We start from the raw sequence: 19232 nt of genomic DNA, 5'->3' as shown, positions 1-19232 counted from the left end.
CAGTTCCAAATCCCAGAGCGAATGGCAAAAGACAACGGGAGCCAAGGAAACAGAAAAGGCAATAGAAAAGACGGACCAAGATCTCAAGGAAAAGGAAAGGGCATCCTGCTGAGAGATGTTGTAGACCTCTTACCCCCTCGGATAGACAGGACAAAGCATTCTAACCCCGAAGGGAGCTCCAATTCAGGTCGTCGAAGAAAAACAGTGAAGGAACGACTCCAATGGTCAGGACAGGAAGGCAAGGGGAAAAATGGTGCCCCTCTACAGGAATGGAGACCCAAAGCTAGGGAGGAAGACCATACCCAGAGCTTTGATGCTTCCCACGATAGAGGAATAATCCCCTATCCCACTGATCAACTCCCCTCTGCAACAAAGAGAAGAAGAAGTACTAGTGGTGGCGGTAGAGACTCAAAGAAGGCAAGAACTGACTCTGGGGAAAAAAAGAAGCAGGATTCTCCTTCGGTTTTTGCAAGACTGGGTTCCAGCATAGGAAATCTTAAGACTGCAGAGCGTAGAGGATCCAACGAGAAAGCCAGTCCTACCACTCATGTTTTTGAAAGGCTGGGATCTCAGGTCTCTTCCACGAGTCCAACTGCAAGATCTCACACTGATCCCTTACATCATTCTGCCCAAGTGGCAGCCATATCTGATCATTCTGCTAACATGGCAGCTCTTTCTGACCAATCTGCTCCAGGAGCAGCCCATGTGTCTAATCAGTCTGTCTCATCAGTGGCACCAACTCGTCCTCACTCTTCTGGCACAAAGCCTGAGAGTAGCAGTGACAACAACTTGAAAGAAGGGTTGATGATTAATTCCAACCCTTCGAACCAATCATGAGGATACTGAGTTGGAACTGTCAGGGGGTGGGGAATACCCCTACAGTTCGACATCTAAGGGAAATCCGTTGTAAGTTTTTCCCTGAGATAACATTCCTCTGTGAGACCAAAAAGAAGAGAAGCTATTTAGAAAATGTCGTCGGCCACTTAGGATACTTTGATCTTCATACTGTGGAACCGGAAGGACTCAGTGGTGGCTTAGCATTAATGTGGAAGGATTCAGTCAAAATCAAAGTGTTACACTCTGATCGAAGACTGATCGATGTACTAGTCAATTGGCAGGATAAAGAGTTCTATCTCACCTGCATCTATGGAGACCCGATTCAGAGTGAAAGAGGTAAATTCTGGGAAAGATTAACAAGAATGGGTACTGGCAGAGAAGGACCCTGGATGTTAACTGGCGACTTTAATGAGCTGGTAAATCCACATGAGAAACTAGGAGGACCATTGCGGTCAGATGCATCTTGTAGAGAATTCAGACAAATGTTGATATCTTGTGGTCTATGGGAACTGAAGCACCTAGGATATCAGTTCTCTTGGTATGGGAATCGCAATGATGAGCTTGTCCAATGCAGACTAGACAGATCGGTTGCCAACCAGGCATGGTTGGAGCTATTCCCTAGAGCCCAGGCGACCTATCTCCCAAAGATCTGTTCAGATCACAGCCCACTAATAAATGTTCTGATTGATGATGACGGGATTAAAAGAGCGAACTTTCGATATGACAAAAGATGGGTACAAAGAGAAGGGTTCTTGGAGCTTGTTTCAGGTTTCTGGGGCAATCAACCTCTTAGGGAGGACTCCGCCATGATGGAGCTAATTGCAAGATGCCGAAAAGAGATATCAAAGTGGAAAAGAACTAACAATCCTAGTTCCGCGGTGAGACTGAAGGATCTTCAATTCAAGCTCGATGCTGCAACCAGACAAAATCCCTTTGATAAAGCTGAGGTTGCAAGACTTAAAAAAGAGATAAGTCGGGAGTATATCCAGGAGGAGAATTTCTGGCAAGATCGGTGTAGACTCACTTGGCTTCAAAATGGTGATAAGAACACAAAGTTCTTCCATGCCGCAACCAAAAATAGGAGAGCCCAAGGACGTATTCATAAACTGATAGATGAGGAGGGTAAAGAATGGTCATCCGATGCTCAGATGGGAAAGGTAGCTGAAGCCTACTTCAAGAAGCTATTCACATCAGAGGACGTAGGCTATAAAATAAAGGAGCTCGAAGAGGTAATACCTACTGTCAATGCCACCATGAATGAGATGCTCCTAGCCCCAATCTCAATTGAGGAAGTGAAGAAAGCTGTATTCGACATCAATCCCCATAAATGCCCAGGCCCGGACGGCATGAATGGTTTCTTCTATCAACAGTTCTGGGACAATATGGGGCCACAATTAGTCAAAATGGTTCGATCCTTCTTTCAAACAGGCAGTATCGAGGAAGGTATGAACATAACCAACATTTGTCTTATCCCCAAAACGCTGCGAGCTGAGAAAATGACAGAATTCAGACCTATAAGTCTGTGCAATGTGACTTACAAGATCATTGGTAAGCTATTAGCATCACGCCTCAAGAGAACCTTACCTACAGTGATCTCTGAAACTCAAGCAGCTTTTGTGAAAGGTCGTCTCATCAGCGACAACATTCTGATAGCTCATGAACTCCTCCACGCCCTTAGCTCCAATAACAAATGCTCGGAGGATTTCGTAGCAATCAAGACAGACATCTCAAAGGCTTTTGACCGTGTGGAGTGGGCTTTCCTGGAACAAGCTATGAAGACTTTGGGATATGCAGAGGATTGGATTAAGTTGGTGATGGCGTGTGTCAACTCAGTCAAATATCAGGTTCTGGTCAATGGAGCTGCCTATGGGAATATAACCCCGACGAGAGGCTTAAGGCAGGGGGACCCCCTCTCCCCTTACCTGTTTGTGATCTGCACAGAAATGCTCGTCAAGACACTACAATTAGCTGAGAACAAAGGCCAAATCACCGGTCTCAAGGTCACTAGGAAAGCTCCTCCAATCTCTCATCTTCTATTTGCTGATGATAGCATGTTTTATTGCCGAGGAAATGATGAGGAGCTAAGCCAAATAATAAGGATCATTGAGGAGTATAGTCTAGCATCTGGACAAAGGGTGAACTACCAGAAATCCTGTCTCCATTTCGGAAAGAATGTGCCCCAAGAGCATCGAAGCATCATCAAGCAGAGGTTGGGAATTGAAACAGAGGGAGGACAAGGATTCTATCTTGGTCTCCCAGAATCTTTTGGCGGATCAAAAATAGAAACACTAAACTTTCTCCGAGAAAGAATGCATACGAAGATTAATGGTTGGCAAAACAATTTTCTTTCTCCGGGAGGCAAAGAAATTCTCCTAAAGGCGGTTGCCCTAGCACTCCCTACCTACACAATGTCATGTTTCAAGCTCCCCAAGGGTACCTGTCAACAACTAGCCTCAATAATGGCGGATTTTTGGTGGAAGAACAAACGAGAAGGCAGGGGTATGCATTGGAAGGCATGGGAACACCTCAGTCGTCCTAAAGCAGTTGGGGGTCTAGGGTTCAAGGATATTGAAAGTTTCAATGTAGCATTGCTGGGGAAACAGTTATGGAGGATGCTAACCAAACCTGCTTCACTAATGGCAAGAATCTACAAAAGCAGGTACTACCCTAAATCAGATCCTCTGAATGCCCCCTTAAGCTCTCGGCCGTCGTACGCTTGGAGAAGCATCCATGAAGCTCAAAGCATGATGAAACAGGGTGCGCGGACAGTAGTTGGTAATGGCAAGTCCATTGAGATATGGAAACATCAGTGGATAGGTTCTAAGCCCGCTCAACCAGTCCTTTCCCTACGACATGTTACTCAAGAATATAAAGAGTTTGTTTCCAAACTCCGATATGTTGATGATCTGTTAGAAGATTGCGGTAGAGAATGGAAGCAAGATCTTATTTCTAGAATTTTTTCAGAGGAGGACGTTAGAAAGGTGTTGCATCAGAGACCAGGGGGAAGTCTCACAAAGGACAGATATGCATGGGATTACAGCCGTTCAGGGCACTATTCGGTAAAATCCGGTTACTGGGTTCTGACTGAGATCATTAACAACAAAGCTGGCTTGGAGGAGGTTCTCCAACCGAGCCTATCGCCCCTATTCAAGCAAATCTGGAAAATGGATGTTCCACCCAAGATTCGTCACTTCCTCTGGAAATGTATGGCTAATACTTTGTCAGTTGCAGGTAATCTCTCTCATAGACACTTAGCAAGTGACAGTTCATGTTGCCGATGCCCTGATAGTGTAGAAACGATCAACCATCTCTTGTTTAAGTGCACATTTGCAAGACTGACTTGGGCTCTCGCTTCCTTTGCTGCTCCTCCGGAAGGTGTATGGTCGGACTCTATCTACCAAAATCTTCACGATGTGATGAACTTCAAAGACCTACAACATGAGAATACCTCAAATATCTTAAACCCGGTATGGATTCTCTGGAGACTCTGGAAAAATAGAAACAGCCTGATCTTTCAAGGCAAAGAATTTTCAGGTCCAGAAATCATTGGAAAAGCAAAGGAAGATGAAGATGAATGGAGGCTTAGAGTACCACCATCACAACACATAGCACCCCAGAAAATCAAGGATGCAACAACAACTCGCTGGAACCCTCCACCAACAGGCTGGATAAAATGTAACACCGATGGAGCATGGATTGTGGATCGAACAAACTGTGGTATTGGCTGGGTTGCGAGGAATGATAAGGGTCATGTGCTTTGGGTGGGGATGAGGGCTTTGCCAAGAGTGAATACGGTGCTGGAAGCTGAGTCTGAAGCCCTTAGAGGCGCGGTGCTTATGCTGATCAGATTTAATTATCGAAAAGTGATATTTGAATCAGACTCTCAACAACTTGTGTCCATGCTTAAGGAAGAAACCGACAACCCAAATTTAGACCCGATCTTACAGGACATAAGACAAGCTTTACAGCATTTTGATGAGGTGAAGGTGCATTTCACGCCTAGGGAGGGTAATCAAGTGGCGGACAAAGTTGCGAGGGAAGCTATCTCACTTGAGAATTCTGTTCCCCGCATACTTTCATTAGTGCCTAATTGGTTAAATCATCTTGTAGAAGTGGACAAATTAATCCTGTGTACTTTTATTGGTTAATGATGAGTAGAAGTTGAGCCAAAAAAAAAAAAAAAAAAAAAGTACTATTTGTATGATAGAAAGTAGAAACGCATACAAAAAGCAAACTTAACCTGTCGAGTTCAATAAACTTTTTTACACAGGTAGGTAAGAAAATTAGACCTAGGAAAATATCTACTTATGTATAATATAGTGAACCAGAAAATAAGTTTTATACAAAGTAGGTAAGAAAAAATATGATTTGTAAGGAAAAAAATATACTTGACTACTTGTGTATAATGTAATTTTAACTAGCGCTAAGGATCAGTGCCGGCTTAATTAGGGAGACAAGCAGTGCGATCATCCCGAATTTAAAGATTAAGAAGACACATAATTTTTTTCTATTTTTTATATAGAAAAAGAAATTTGTAAGATAAAAAGACACAGAAAACAAAATACAAATATAAAAGGTCACAAAAGAAAGTAATATAACATAAGGGGCACAAAAAAAATAATATAAGATAAAAGAGACCAAAACAAAATTTGTAAAACAAACATAATCCATTAAAATATGTTTTAAGGATTTTTTTTTTCAACCAAACATTAAATTAGAAAATAACTCCAAAGTTAGTAGCCCAAACTGGAAGAAAATAGTTTAAAGATATTTCTGAAACTAAAGATCTCGAAGAACGAACAAAACAATATGCCTTCACATTTGACTTGAGCAGGATTCTGGCAAGAGTGAAAGAGGGAAAGGATGAGCGGATAACCAAAAACACTTTTCATCTTCCATAATTATCTCAACTAACTCCAATAGTAGAACAACAATAAATTTTTATAATCCTGTCAAATGTTTATATATTATCAAAATGAAATCCATAACTTTTCAACATATAACAGAGGTTTGTTGGGCATAACTTTAACCATATAAATTATAATAGATAAATTCTTTTGTAAATATGATAATTCAATATATAAGAAAAATTATACATTCTATAGAAAATTACATTGATACGGGCCGTAACAACAAGTGTTGAGCAAATATGGGCTGTAACGACATAACGTCAAGCCAATCGGGCCGTAAAGGTAAACACCCAAACCAATACGGGCCGTAACTGGATTTTGGGACCGATTCTAATATGATACGACATTAATAAGAAGATATTTGACTCAATTTTATGGAGAGAATATTCGGAACGACCTTATCTCATGAAGAGACGGTTACATAATTTCAAATCCCATAAAAATTAAGGTAAAGAGATTTCTATATAAAAAGAAAGTGACATCTACATAATACAGGACATAAATAGAGAGCAAAACAAGAGACATAAAGCACAAGAGACACGACTCAATTCTAAAACACGGTTAGAGTTTATAGATTGATTTGTAGTACCTTGAATTCTTGTATTTGAGTTTGATACTTTGATCAATAAAAACGATTATTCAATATATATTTCATTTTTCCATAGTCTCTAAACAAATCAATTACTTTTGTCCAAACAAAATTAATTTTTTTAAAAATTGGTCTTTTATCCCAAAAATTTTTTTTTTGCCTAGGGCCCTAAAAACCTAAGCCTGCACTGCTAAGGATCATGAGATTTTTATACGCAGAGCCGTGCAGACGTTATAGAAGAAGAAGCCTTCGCTTGTGGCATCCAATTTTGGGAAAAAATTAAGGGCATATATTTATAATATTTATTACTCTTATATAGTTTATTCCTAATTAAAGTTATGCTTTTAAGTTTTTTTTTACGACATCTACGCTATTAAACAACTAGACATTAGGGTTTACAAAATCAGTTTTGATAGCTTTCTCTTTGGTCCTTAAGCTTCATCTTTTGATAATTAAGGTAAGACAGTAACAAATTTATCCTTCAACATTTTCTCTTCAAATTGATTCTATCAAACTTAAACTGTAGTTATATATTTTTTTATTTTCTATTTATTCTGTTTGGTTAAATGTTTTTTTCCTAAGATTGCAATGTAATTATTGTAAAAAAGGAAGGTTTAAGAACTAATATTTCGTTTTAATTTATATTTATTTATTTTTGTTATAAGAAGATGTGATTAATTTCTGTGAATATTTTTATTTTATTTAAACTAAGGCATTTTATTTTTGTCCGCTTCTTATACTAATTAGTCTTCGGCTGTTTGTACGTATAAAAGTTTTATTCTATAAATAACACTAAAAACTGAGCAAAAGATTGAAGTAAATGTTGTCGCTGTATACCAAACCTCCATTTTTTTTTTCTTCTCCAATTTGATTAAATAACGTGTAAGTATTCTGTTTTCTGATGCATGAATAAATAATGTGTTTCAGTCATACGGACCCAAAATAACTCCACTGCCGAAAGAATCGATGACTTGGTCAAACCTCCTCTCCGAAGGTCACAATTGTTTGCTCGTTAAGCAAAATAAGTCTAACGTCAACTAAATAATATAATACTGAAAATATATTAAATCCCTATAATTCCTAAAGTGAAGCACCACTCCCTGAACATGAATAGAAATGTGGGTTGACTTGGGAGATCATACGTTATCACATTTGTAGCTGAGTCACGGTATTGTGTCTTTTTCTTGGCATTAGTTGTCACATTTAGCCGGGTCAAAACTCATATACGGTTTTATTACACTGAGTCCAGTTTTTTAATAACTGTTTTGAACAAATTTTGACGTACGGAGCTCTTTGTTTGGACTTTCAATCCATCTTTTTTAACTAACACATGATGATGATCACTCTAGTTCCACTGAGCCGCTTTACTGATTACATATACTATTTAGTTAGTTATTTAAATCAGCGTAACTAGGTTCGTCGTTCGTGTCGGCATACGCATCCTTTTTTTCTTCTACAAATCGAAAACTGACATTCCTAATATTGAGTTTCTTCTCCATGAAATTTGTTTTTCCTTTTTTTTTTTTTTTTTTGACTCTCTACAGTCTACACATGATGTTAAACATAATTCATGATGACGACAATAAAGTTGAAAAAAATAGTATTTTAAAAGCTAAAAATGTCAAAATTGACAAGTCAATAGGGAAAAGCGAAGAAAAAAATAAAGCAATTTTGTTCCACTCCTATTGTATAATCTTTTGAGCGTTCGATACGTTTACAACCTTCTCCATTTAGTGGTTGACAGCATTATACAGAGATTAAAAAATAAAAGAGGGGGTCCAAAATGGAATAATGGCATTTTGATATTAATTAAACAGGTAACTATGAAACAAATGATTTAGAAACGAAACGCCGAGGGGATTAATTATATGAACAACGAACGAACACAGGCTTCACTTATAAAAAAGGAAGAGATTTGCAAGTTGACGGCTAAATAAATGGAGAAGAAATATGATTGTTGCGTTCTCAGAAACAATATAGTAAAGAGAGAAACTTTTGCCAAATACAACTGGAACCAAAATGTATCATCGTACCAACTTATTCATATATTTTTTTCAGAGTTGAGGCAGGAAAAGTAAAGGATTTTCAAACTGCTTAATGAACACATTAGGCGCTTTTCTTCACCTCTGCAGCCTTGATGATGTCGATAAACTCAGGCTGCAAAAGCAAAGAATGAACAAAAATAAACGTTATTGACTGAAACAAAAACGAAGATGTTATTATAACAAGGCAAAATATATAGTATATGTGTACCTTTAGAGAAGCACCACCGACCAAGAAACCATCAACATCAGCCTGACCACCTAGCTCCTTGCAGTTACCACCATTGACGGATCCTGATATAAATTTGCAAAATCAAGCTAAGTAACGTAAACTCTTGAGGGGGAAATGAATCGAAAAGGTGTTACTGACACATTCAGATATGCTCATCATATAGTCTTACCTCCATAGATGATGCGGGTTGTGGCAGCGACATCAGCACTCACGTTCTTGGCAAGCCATTTCCTGAGTTCATCGTGTACCTGTTCATAAATGTAATAAGTTTTCGTAAGAGAAAGAAGATGCAAAAATGTTAAAGTGCTCATACGCATCAACAACAACAACTTACTTCTTGAGCTTGGGCTGGGCTAGCGACCTTTCCGGTTCCAATGGCCCACACTGGTTCATAGGCTATGACAACATTTGACCAGTTCGACACGCGATCTGCCATTACAAACAAAAACGAATTCTTAAGTTCTGTGTAGTTTAAGGATATACACTAAGGGAGTAAAGGAATTATTATCATCATAACAAGTCAAAGCGTCAACGCGAATGAACTCAGGTAGGAAAAAAGAGATGCAAATGTTTGACAATTTACATACCAGCGATAGCCTTGGTCTGGGCAGCGACCACATCCATGGTTGACCCAGCCTCCCGCTCCTCAAGAGTCTCACCAACGCAAGCAATCACTTTCAAACCTTGAGCAAGTGCATAGGCAACCTTGTCTCCGACGAACTGCAAACATAAGATAGAGGTCAAAAACCAAAATCATGGATCTAAAAGCAGATTTGAGTAGAACTACAGAAAGGTAACCAACCTCGTTTGATTCATTAAGGATTGCCCTCCTTTCAGAGTGACCAAGGATAACCCATGGGATATCCAAGTTCACAAGCATCTCAGCACTGCGCACACAAGTTACATAATGCGTAAGTGCAGGAAATAATATGCAGGAAGTACAGACATCACATAATTTTCCTCCTGTCATCCAATGGACAGGTGAATCGTTTTACACTTGCTTATCTGACCAGGCAGGTATCAAATCATGTTCTGACTCTCAACTGTTAAGTTGTTTTCTTAATCACTTGGATGAGATAGTATAAACAAAATAAAGAAGAGCAACAGATGGGAAGGTTGATTTGTTTTTAACAAACTCATACTCATCTTCAAAACCATATATCTTTACTGAATAGAAAAATAACGGTAAAACAGCTTAAAGTATACACTAGTAAGTAGGCAGTAGCGAGAATCTCACCTCACTTCACCAGTGAATGCACCACCTTTCTTAACCCAACAGTTTTGTGCAGCAACAAAGAAGTCAGACCTCAATGTGCTCTTAACCAGGGGAAGAAAAACATATGGAGGGCTAACCACAACCTCTGCATTGGTAAAAAATTTCCATCAAATTATTAATCCAATCATAATCATAATTACGAACATAGATAGAACCATAACAAATATGATGGAACACATGTATATGATGATACTAGATCTATCTAATCATGCTTAGAGGTAACAAATATTTAACCTATATACAGTGAAACAGGTTTGTGTGTATGCCAAAATCCATGCGATACGTTTTATTCCACTATCACATAACTCAGATTTCAAAGACATGAAAAAACAGAATTATACGATCGTCAAAGCAATGGAGATGCTACACTTACCTACAACATCCTGTGAAGGTACTTGAGCTTCGTTAAGAGTGTTCACGATCTTCTTCACCTCCTCAGCAGTTCCGTTCTACATTAGATTAAAAAACATTCAAAACAAACCATAAGCATCTTCCTCCCAATAACAAAAAACGTGATCCAATATCTTAGACGCGATAAGATCAATCCTAGCATGTTAACTGAGTATAGTTTAGCTAACAAAATCAACACACAGATCCATCAAAACTAGAACACGAAACCAATCGATGAAGAATTCGAAATCAAAACTGACAAAAAATATGAGATCCGGCATCGAATCGTCAAATCTCAACCATCAGTACTAAATCAAAAACATATAAGCAAATCATGGGTCTAAATCCGACGTCAATCATAGCAAACAACGAACAAAACCTTAAAACTCAGATTACGATCGAGATTTTTCCGATCTCGTTCACTTGATCGGGGAAGAACTAAAGAAAAAAAGTAAACAAAGATCCAGAAGAGAAGATCACTTACGCATTTCCAGTTGCCTCCGACGAAGAACTTTCTGGCCATTTTTGCTCAAGTTTTTTTTTGCAGACGACGATCACGAGAGTCACAGATGGGAGAGGAGAGCTAAAAAGATTAGATCGAGAGAGAGTGTTCAGTGGCCGTTGTCTCTCGGAGAGGTCACTGATATATAAATAAATAAAAATATACTCTAAATATTTTGTATTGGAAAAGACGCATATGTCTAGGGTATAGAAGAATATTCCTTTAAAAATTAGGAAAGGTGAGGGTAATAATGTAAATTGAGCAAGGATGAGGAAAATATTGTGGACGTGTTGGCCAAGGTTTGGTTGGTGGAACCGGGTGCCGGGTGGGGTTAATAAAATAGACAACGGCGTGGATCGTGATGCTCTATTATAAGGCTTTAGGCCTACTAAAGCACATAAATAGAGATGATGAAAGCCCATGAACTTGTTCAGATTCTTCAAATACTGTCCTAAAAATAATTTGTGATTATGAGATCTTAATTATATATAATTGCAATTGAGACCCATATTACACACCTAAAGATGGATATTTTTCTTTGTTTTTTTTTAGTCTATTTTATTTCGTTTGATCTTTGTTGTTTTATATAACCGCAAGAATTTCATAATAAAACCAATAATTCGTTGCCTTGTTGGATATGTAAAAGGAGTAAAGGACTATATATATAGCATCATTATTATGTAACGTTACGTGGTGAGTTGTTTAATGAGAAAAAAATGAAAGAAGTTACGTGGTGTGTGCAATCAGTGTAACTATATTATGTGTCATTGGATAATGACACTAAATTATTAACTAATCAGTAGAAAAAAAAAAGAGACATCAGACATGAAAGGGAAATTCGTTTCTAAAGAAATCATAACTCTGAATTCTGATTCTGAAATAAACTTTCATAAGAGTTGGGTTTCGCCGACATAAGACCATGCGTAGATCTCATTAGTTAGTGAGTTATGTGGGATTTTGAGCCGGATTCTGGACGAATCCAGAAGCTATCGATAGGTCGAAAAACAGTATCGAGTCAAATGGTTGAGAGAATCTCAGGAAGATCACGAATGAATGTAGAGATATCGCCGGAGCATATGCAGGGATCTTAGTCATAGTTTTATGATTTATATACCTTGAAATAGTATGTAAAGAACACATATAACGAGATATACAAGAAAAACTTCGATATAATGACCACTATTGAATTTGGCTAACCTCCATCTTTTTCTTTGACATTGTTTAAACCTTTTGGTAATTTCTTGTTACACATGTTGGTATTTTCAATCAACATATCTTGTTTAGTCTCTATAGAGCTAATATAGTGGCATCAATAATCAATTATATATAGTGTAACATTATACTACTATTGAAAATAAAAGAAGTAACGTGGTTTGTGAAATCAGTTGAAGTATGTCATTGATAATGACAATAAACTGTTAACTTAAATAATGAATGGATGTGGAGAGACATGGACGCGGATCTTCTTCTTTCTTTTTTTTTGTTCGAAAGAAAGGACAACAAATGGCTAAAGAGAAGAAGAGGTGTCGGTAAAAGTTAAAGAATCAGCTTCCTCAACATCTTCATTATACTTCGCATCTATTTGACTTTGGTCCGTAGTGTTCAAACTCCAAACTATTCCAATCCTTAATCCTTTAAACACGTGTCTAATGAACGGCACTGTCCGAAACCGCGTTGATCTCTATCACTTTTTTTTGTCATTTAATTTTAATTACTTCTCTGTATCAAAATAGATGATTTTTTATGATTTTTTAGTATCACAAAGATTGATTTTTTATAAACTTTTATCAGTTTATGCTAAAAAAATTATAAATGTTAAGAATCATTAATTGAAAATTTAAAATTTTATTGGTTAATAATTATGAAAATATATTTATAACTAAACATTAAATGTTTCTTAATTTTGTGTGAAATTTTTAGAAAATCATCCTTTACAGAGAATATAAATTTGGTAAGTACTTTTATATTACTGATTAAATCTGTTTCAGATCTCTCACTGTTAACATCTTTAATGAAAAGAACATATCCAAAGAAAAGCAACACTATCTATCTATCTACCTTTTTCGTTTTTTTGTTTCCTAACGAGTAAATCAGTATACAGAAAACTTTAGGATAGCAATCTTAAAACTAATTTTAGGATTAACAAATACAGATAATATGAGTATTAAAACAGTCAGATAATTTACAAAAACAATTATCCAAAATAAAGATATAGACACTATAATTAGCCAAAATCAACTAAAAACTTTCACGGTCACAACAAATTCCACTTTTTTCAATAATTTACAACTACCTAAATTTAAGCCGACGCACATGGAAAAAAAGAAAAAGAAAAAAAAAGACAACACTAATTATTCTTCTTTCTTAAAAATCCAGCTGTTCCTCACTAAAAATACAAATAAACAATTATACACACGTATACAAAACGGTCATATCGAATTTATTTAATAACTTTGCTATTATAAATAGTTTTATCAGTCCCAATTATTAAAAAAATATCTCTCCTCCTCATATAATAAAGACACAACTCAAACGATTCACGGGTTTCACTTTTGGATCGTTTGATATTTCCCAATCTCCCCAAAAAAAACAAAAAACAATGGCCAAAGAGCCACCGTCAAGATCTCTCACTCTCCTCCTCCTCCTCTCCGCCACCGTGTTCCTATCTCTCCCCGCGGTAATCTCCGCCATCGGTGTTAACTACGGAACTCTCGGGAACCTCCCACCACCGACTCAGGTGGCAAATTTCATCAAAACACAAACCACGATCGATAGCGTCAAGATCTTCGATGTGAACCCTGACATCCTCCGTGCCTTCGCCGGGACAGGTATCTCCGTCGTCGTCACCGTCCCTAACGGAGATATTCCGGCGTTGGCTAACGGGTTACAAGCTCGTCGGTGGGTTTCCGCTAACATTTTGCCGTTTAATCCTCAGACGATAATCAAGTATATATCCGTCGGGAATGAGATTTTGCTCTCCGGAGATAATAACATGATTAATAATCTTTTGCCGGCGATGATGAATCTTAACAATGCTTTGGTTCGTGCTGGTGTCAAAGATGTTAAGGTCAGCTTTCTCTCTTTTTATTTTATTTTCCTATTTTTCAGATTTTTATCTTATTTTTAGGAATTATATATGGTAAATAAATAAATTAAAATCATTAAAATATGGTTTGATGTCATTTTTTTTACAATTTCTAGATAAAAACTTTGGAAATCTCTACGTTGAATTTTCGATATTGCTGCTAGTGATGAAGTATTTTATTTTGTTTACGTAACTTTACCTTATTTTTTAACTAAAAATGTAAATTATTAATAGTGAATTAATTGATTACCGTGAAAATGCACTATTTTTTGTTTTCTTTCCTTTGTAACAGCAATAATGCATTGATTGCGCATTTAAAGTTGGAACAGTAACGTTGAAAAAATATATGCAAAACAAAAGCTGATTAATTTCTGTTTTTTCTTTTTTTTTCTTCATGTTTTAGTTAAATCTAAAAATCACAAAAAACAAATTTCAAAGAGTGGAAAGTGTTAGCGATGTATATTAAGATCTGACTATTTAGACTACCCCACGTGCTTATCTCACCGTCCACGGTTGTCCTTAGATTCTTGATGTGTCTGCCATGTCTTATGTTTCCTTTATTACATCAGTGTACATGTGATTCTAGGAACTGTTAGAAACTGATAAAGCAACGGTTGATTCTAAAATTACTATTTGTTGCAATTTGTCTCAGGTCACAACCGCACACTCACTTAACATCATAGCCTATGACCTGACCGGTGCACCAAGTACCGGTAGATTCAGGCCTGGTTGGGACAAGGGCATATTGGCTCCAATCCTAGCTTACCATCGCCGCACCAAGTCTCCTTTCATGGTCAACCCTTACCCTTTCTTTGGCTTTGACCCCAAGAACGTCAACTTCGCCATTTTCCGTTCCCCGTACAAGGCTGTCCGTGACCCGTTCACCCGCAAAGTCTACACCAACATGTTCGATGCTCTCATGGACTCGACTTATTCCGCCATGAAAGCTCTTGGATACGGCGATGTTAACATCGTTGTTGGCGAGACTGGCTGGCCGTCTGCTTGTGACCAACCTTGGTGCTCGCCCGCTAACGCAGCTTGGTTCAACCTCAACATTATTAAACGTGCACAAGGCCAAGGGACACCACTCATGCCTAAAAGACGTTTCGAGACTTACATTTTCGGTCTCTTTAACGAAGAAGGCAAACCCGGTCCAACCGCAGAACGAAACTGGGGACTTTTCCGAGCTGATTTCTCCCCGGTTTACGATGTTGGTCTTCTTAAAAACAAACAAGGAGGTGGCGGCCGTCCAGCATTGCCTGCGCCTAGTACTGCCGGTGGTAAATGGTGTGTGGCGAGGTCGGAAGCTACGGATAAGCAGCTGCAAGACAACATTAATTGGGTGTGTGGTCAGGGTGGCGTTGATTGTAAACCAATCCAAGCTGGCGGTTCGTGCTTTAACCCGAGCAGTGTGAGGACGCACGCGTCTTTTGTGATGAACGCTTACTTCCAGAGCCACGGTCGCACCGATGGTACTTGTGATTTCAGCGGAACTGGTATGGTAGTAGGAAACAACCCAAGCAATGGTGCGTGTAAGTTTTAAGAGATTGTCTTGTCTATGTTATGTAGTATATTATTTGTCTGGAACGTCCTAACATAATGGTTCTGAGGAACTTTTGGATTGGAGAGATCATCAGACTTTGAGTTTAATTTCGGATATTCTAATTTTTAAGGTTTTTTTTCTTTGTTAATTCCTTTTATTTAAATAAATAAAGTGGAACTTCCCATAAGATTTGCTTCACAGTTACGCTTTAGAATAAAATGATTCTGTGACTTGTGATCTTTATGTTGGATTTAGATGGCCCATCCATCAACGTAAAAAGCAATATAGACGTTAGAACATTATCTTATCTACCATATAATTATGTCTTCCATGCCATGAGATTTAGCATCAGTTGAAAACTTCTAATTGCCAGTCAAAAAAGTTTAGGACTATGTTCTCATAATCTTTCACTAACACAAAACACTCAACAAACAGTTAAAATGACATTCACAAATAAGAATGAGTAAACGTATCATTGTACAACTATGACATTACATCATATCGTGACATTGATAATGTGCTTTGACAAAAAAAGACATTGATAATGTGAGCACAACACTGTTGACATTTTGTTAGTCAAATATATATATAATAAAATATGAAATGGTGTAGTAAAACTTTGATCTCCTTCAAATCATATTTGAGTGACACATATAAAAGTAAACAAGTAGCAAAACTTGCTATTGATAACAACTATACTACATTGTAAGTGTAGAGACATCACAACTACACTACATCGACCCCAAATATAGTAGTATAACAGTGTAACCCTCACTTCTTCTAGTTTTATTCGGTTGATGCGTCATGTATGTACAATGACGCTGAAACTAATGAACCTCTGAAATCATAGCAAACACTAGATGACTTGGTCAACAAATCAGAAACAACTTGTTTTGATAAAGTGCACAAACAAAAAAAACTAACCCAACTTAACAGTTTAATCTTATTCATACCATAATAATCTTCCACCCCAAAAAAAAAAAGCAACAAAATTCATATAACAATCCCTCATCACAATTCACTAGGGAACCAAAAATAAATAAATAAACAGAACTTTTCTTTTTATATATGTAAATAAATAAAAGTAGTAACAAAAAAGAAGAAAAAAAAAAAAAGAGAGGCACACTTGAATGTAAATGTTCAAAGTTTCTCTAGTGAGCCATGGCAAAAGGAGGACAAGAGTTGTAATTAATACTTTTCTGGTGGGGCATTACAAGCATTGCGGTGTGATCCATGAAGTCTTTCAAAGCCACCACCGCTTGTAATATTACCTTTAAGTCCTCCGCCGCAGCAAACCCTTCATTCCCGGCGTTTCTCACGGCGTATACGTAAAACGTTATACAACCTTTCCTGAACTTAAACCTCGCCATCTCCCAATTCTTTAACTTCCTGATCATCTTCTTGTTCACATCTCCGAGTGGTATCTCCGTCGGCCAGATCCCTCCCTCCGCCGCAACGACCGATGCTTTCATCTCCTCTGTTTCGAAAACGAACACCACTACTTTTGATTTCTTTGTTCCTAAGCCGAGTGTTAGCGTGTGCCAAGCGTGGTGCGCAAGGATCGTGAAGTTCGTCGGGAGATACGCCGCGGTGGAAAGAAGCGGAGGGGATGATGAAGAAGGGAGGGAGAGGAGTTTGAGAAGCTCGAGTGTTCTTGCTCGTCGGATTGTGAATGATTTGACGATTATTTGGCCGCCGAATTTGAGACCTTTTACGTCGGAGGAAGGTTTGAAAGATATGTCTGAAGATTGGTGCTTCTCTTTCTTCTTCTTCTTTTTACTTTTCTTCTCTTTCTCTGCCATGGCTGTTTTGTTTTGCTCTGTTTCTTTCTTCTTTCTTCTTCTTTCTCTCTTTGTGATGAGAAGTTTGGTAACTTTGGTTTGGTGCTTTTTGATTGAGTTGAGAGCTACTGTCTCTTTCTTTCTTTTTTGATTTCTTACTTTATTTTATTATTTTTTGTGAATTATGTTGTTTCTTGATTTTGTAATATTATTATTACAAGGTCATTGAGAGACAGGTTTCTGAAGTCTGTTTAATTGGAAAGTTTGTTTATACATCAACTGCAATAAATGCGATTTTGTATAGATTTTTGTGAAGTGCAAGACATAAAATAAAAAACCTAAGTTTATAATAGTTGTAGCTAAAAAATCTACTTTATAGTATCAGTTTTACCAATTGTCAATCCAACAAGATTCACTCCAAACTCAAAACATAATTGTTGATTTGAAAAGAAACAATATGTTGATCATATATATTGTGTGGTCTGATTTAAAAAAAAAAAAAAAATTTAGAGGTAAAGTGTCAAATGCTCTATAAAAATTACTATAAATTTATGAAATTGTTGGGGTGAGCTATAAATTCACCAAGAGGTAGTATAAAGAGAGTGTCGGCTATAGTAGGGGAGAGGAAACTTCAATCTTATACTATAATTGATGCTATTATAGATCATGTTATCAAACTGTTTGCTACTTTCTTGTATTGTTAATTCAGTTGGAAGGTTTGATCTTATTTCATAGTGTTTGGTAGAATTCTATTATTTTATACTATTTGTTAGGAATTTCGCAAGTTTTTTAACTTTGTCATAATAAAAGTCTTGAATTCAAATCCCACAAGCAGCATTATGCTTGTTGTTACCTAGTACAAAACAACAAAGTAGTTTTAGTGGTCTCTAAATGAAGCATATCAAAGATGGTTTTGTTTGGTAGAATGCTTAAATAATTAAATGCGTTTAGGTGAAGTCTCGACCCATCCTAGTATTATGATGTCAAAAACACCATTAATTACATGCAAGACTAGTCAAGCCCCCTTTATTTTGTGTTTTCATCAAATTATTGGCTTGCACCGCCAAGGAAAAATTATCTTTTACGTTGCTTAAAAACATGGTTTAATCGGTAATCAGTCGTAGTAAATAATTTGGAACGACATAGCGACAAGTTTGCAACAACTTTTTGTATACTGATTTTGCGACAAAGTTTTATAGCTGTGATAATCAAACTACATTTTCGCCATAGATTAGGTTTGATTCTTTCGTTACTTTACTTTTCTAATAGAGTTGTTTTATTTTGTTTTAACAACAACATGTACTGATATGTATCCAGATAGTAATACAACAACGGCATTACTTCAAATGATTTAAGTTATACAAACTTTGGTTTTTACAGTTGTTAAAAGTGGTGTATGGAGAATGATATCTATAATTTTTCTTGTGTGGCATGAATATTTTTTGTAGTAAAAACTGATAATGAAAAAAAAAAGAGGGATATAGATTTGATGGTGAAGCTGGTAATGATGGTACCAAATGTCTCACACATGACAGGTATGAGTGCATCCATTAAAAGCATATTTTCGCAGCAGCAATTAGAGTGGCTCCACAATTTTGCTTTTTTCTAAAGTGATACATTATCAAAAGGTGTCCTCGATTTATTATTTTACATTTGGGATATGATAATATATATGTTATTGGTGTTAAGAAAGTGTATGATATTAATATTACATGTCACATATATCATCATCCTATAATATTGGAATGTACATGTATTGTAGATCTATGAAGTATCTCAAGTAAATGGCCACATTTACAAAAAGAATATTAGAGTTTAGTTGTTGTAACTTGGTTGTCTTTATTACAATAACAACTTCATTTTGTTAAGTGGGTGGATGTAGTTATGGTGGAGTGGAGGAGGTTGAAGATGTTATGAACAAATCTACCTTCGTCTAGTCGTTTGAAATCCTACTATGAAGTATGAACTAATTACATACTTCTGTTTCTTCGGATATAATGAGGAGATTGGTACATCAACCAAATCTTGACCGTTTCTACAAATTG

At 37.0% G+C, this 19232-nt stretch overlaps 3 protein-coding genes across 3 annotated transcripts; 1 reads left to right on the top strand and 2 right to left on the bottom strand.

The window, feature by feature from the left end:
* Nucleotides 1-8250: 8250 nt before the first annotated feature.
* On the bottom strand, nucleotides 8251-11151 carry LOC109124493 (triosephosphate isomerase, cytosolic). Its single transcript, XM_010429013.3, has 9 exons — nucleotides 10761-11151; nucleotides 10260-10335; nucleotides 9848-9971; nucleotides 9413-9497; nucleotides 9198-9330; nucleotides 8945-9039; nucleotides 8780-8858; nucleotides 8590-8672; nucleotides 8251-8493 (listed from the first exon to the last, which is right to left on the bottom strand). Exons 1-9 carry the CDS (start codon nucleotides 10797-10799, stop codon nucleotides 8443-8445), a joined length of 765 nt encoding a protein of 254 aa, XP_010427315.1. The 5' UTR covers nucleotides 10800-11151; the 3' UTR covers nucleotides 8251-8442.
* Nucleotides 11152-13190: 2039 nt separating this feature from the next.
* LOC104712175 (glucan endo-1,3-beta-glucosidase) lies at nucleotides 13191-15593 on the top strand. Its single transcript, XM_010429012.3, has 2 exons — nucleotides 13191-13845; nucleotides 14516-15593. Exons 1-2 carry the CDS (start codon nucleotides 13378-13380, stop codon nucleotides 15404-15406), a joined length of 1359 nt encoding a protein of 452 aa, XP_010427314.1. The 5' UTR covers nucleotides 13191-13377; the 3' UTR covers nucleotides 15407-15593.
* An 857-nt stretch (nucleotides 15594-16450) lies between these two features.
* LOC104712174 (uncharacterized) lies at nucleotides 16451-17486 on the bottom strand. The gene has a single exon (XM_010429011.3). The coding sequence runs from the start codon at nucleotides 17206-17208 to the stop codon at nucleotides 16558-16560; it is 651 nt and encodes a 216-aa protein (XP_010427313.1). The 5' UTR covers nucleotides 17209-17486; the 3' UTR covers nucleotides 16451-16557.
* Nucleotides 17487-19232: the final 1746 nt, after the last annotated feature.

Source organism: Camelina sativa, chromosome 9 (assembly GCF_030686135.1).
Source record: "Camelina sativa cultivar CO46 ecotype springtype chromosome 9, ASM3068613v1".
Taxonomy (NCBI): Eukaryota; Viridiplantae; Streptophyta; class Magnoliopsida; order Brassicales; family Brassicaceae; genus Camelina; species Camelina sativa.
The sequence above is the reverse complement of the archived record's forward strand: the minus strand, read 5'-3'. Positions and strand labels throughout refer to the sequence as shown.

Bases quoted from the DNA above. Each gene is read 5' to 3' on its own strand.
- LOC104712174 (XM_010429011.3), bottom strand. From the start codon at position 17,208: ATGGCAGAGAAAGAGAAGAAAAGTAAAAAGAAGAAGAAGAAAGAGAAG.
- LOC104712175 (XM_010429012.3), top strand. From the start codon at position 13,378: ATGGCCAAAGAGCCACCGTCAAGATCTCTCACTCTCCTCCTCCTCCTC. The intron at 13,846-14,515 runs GTCAGCTTTCTC...AATTTGTCTCAG, and splicing joins CTGGTGTCAAAGATGTTAAG to GTCACAACCGCACACTCACT.
- LOC109124493 (XM_010429013.3), bottom strand. From the start codon at position 10,799: ATGGCCAGAAAGTTCTTCGTCGGAGGCAACTGGAAATGC. The intron at 9,040-9,197 runs GTATGTAAATTG...TTGTAATGGCAG, and splicing joins CCAGACCAAGGCTATCGCTG to ATCGCGTGTCGAACTGGTCA. The intron at 8,859-8,944 runs GTAAGTTGTTGT...ATTTATGAACAG, and splicing joins GCCCAGCCCAAGCTCAAGAA to GTACACGATGAACTCAGGAA.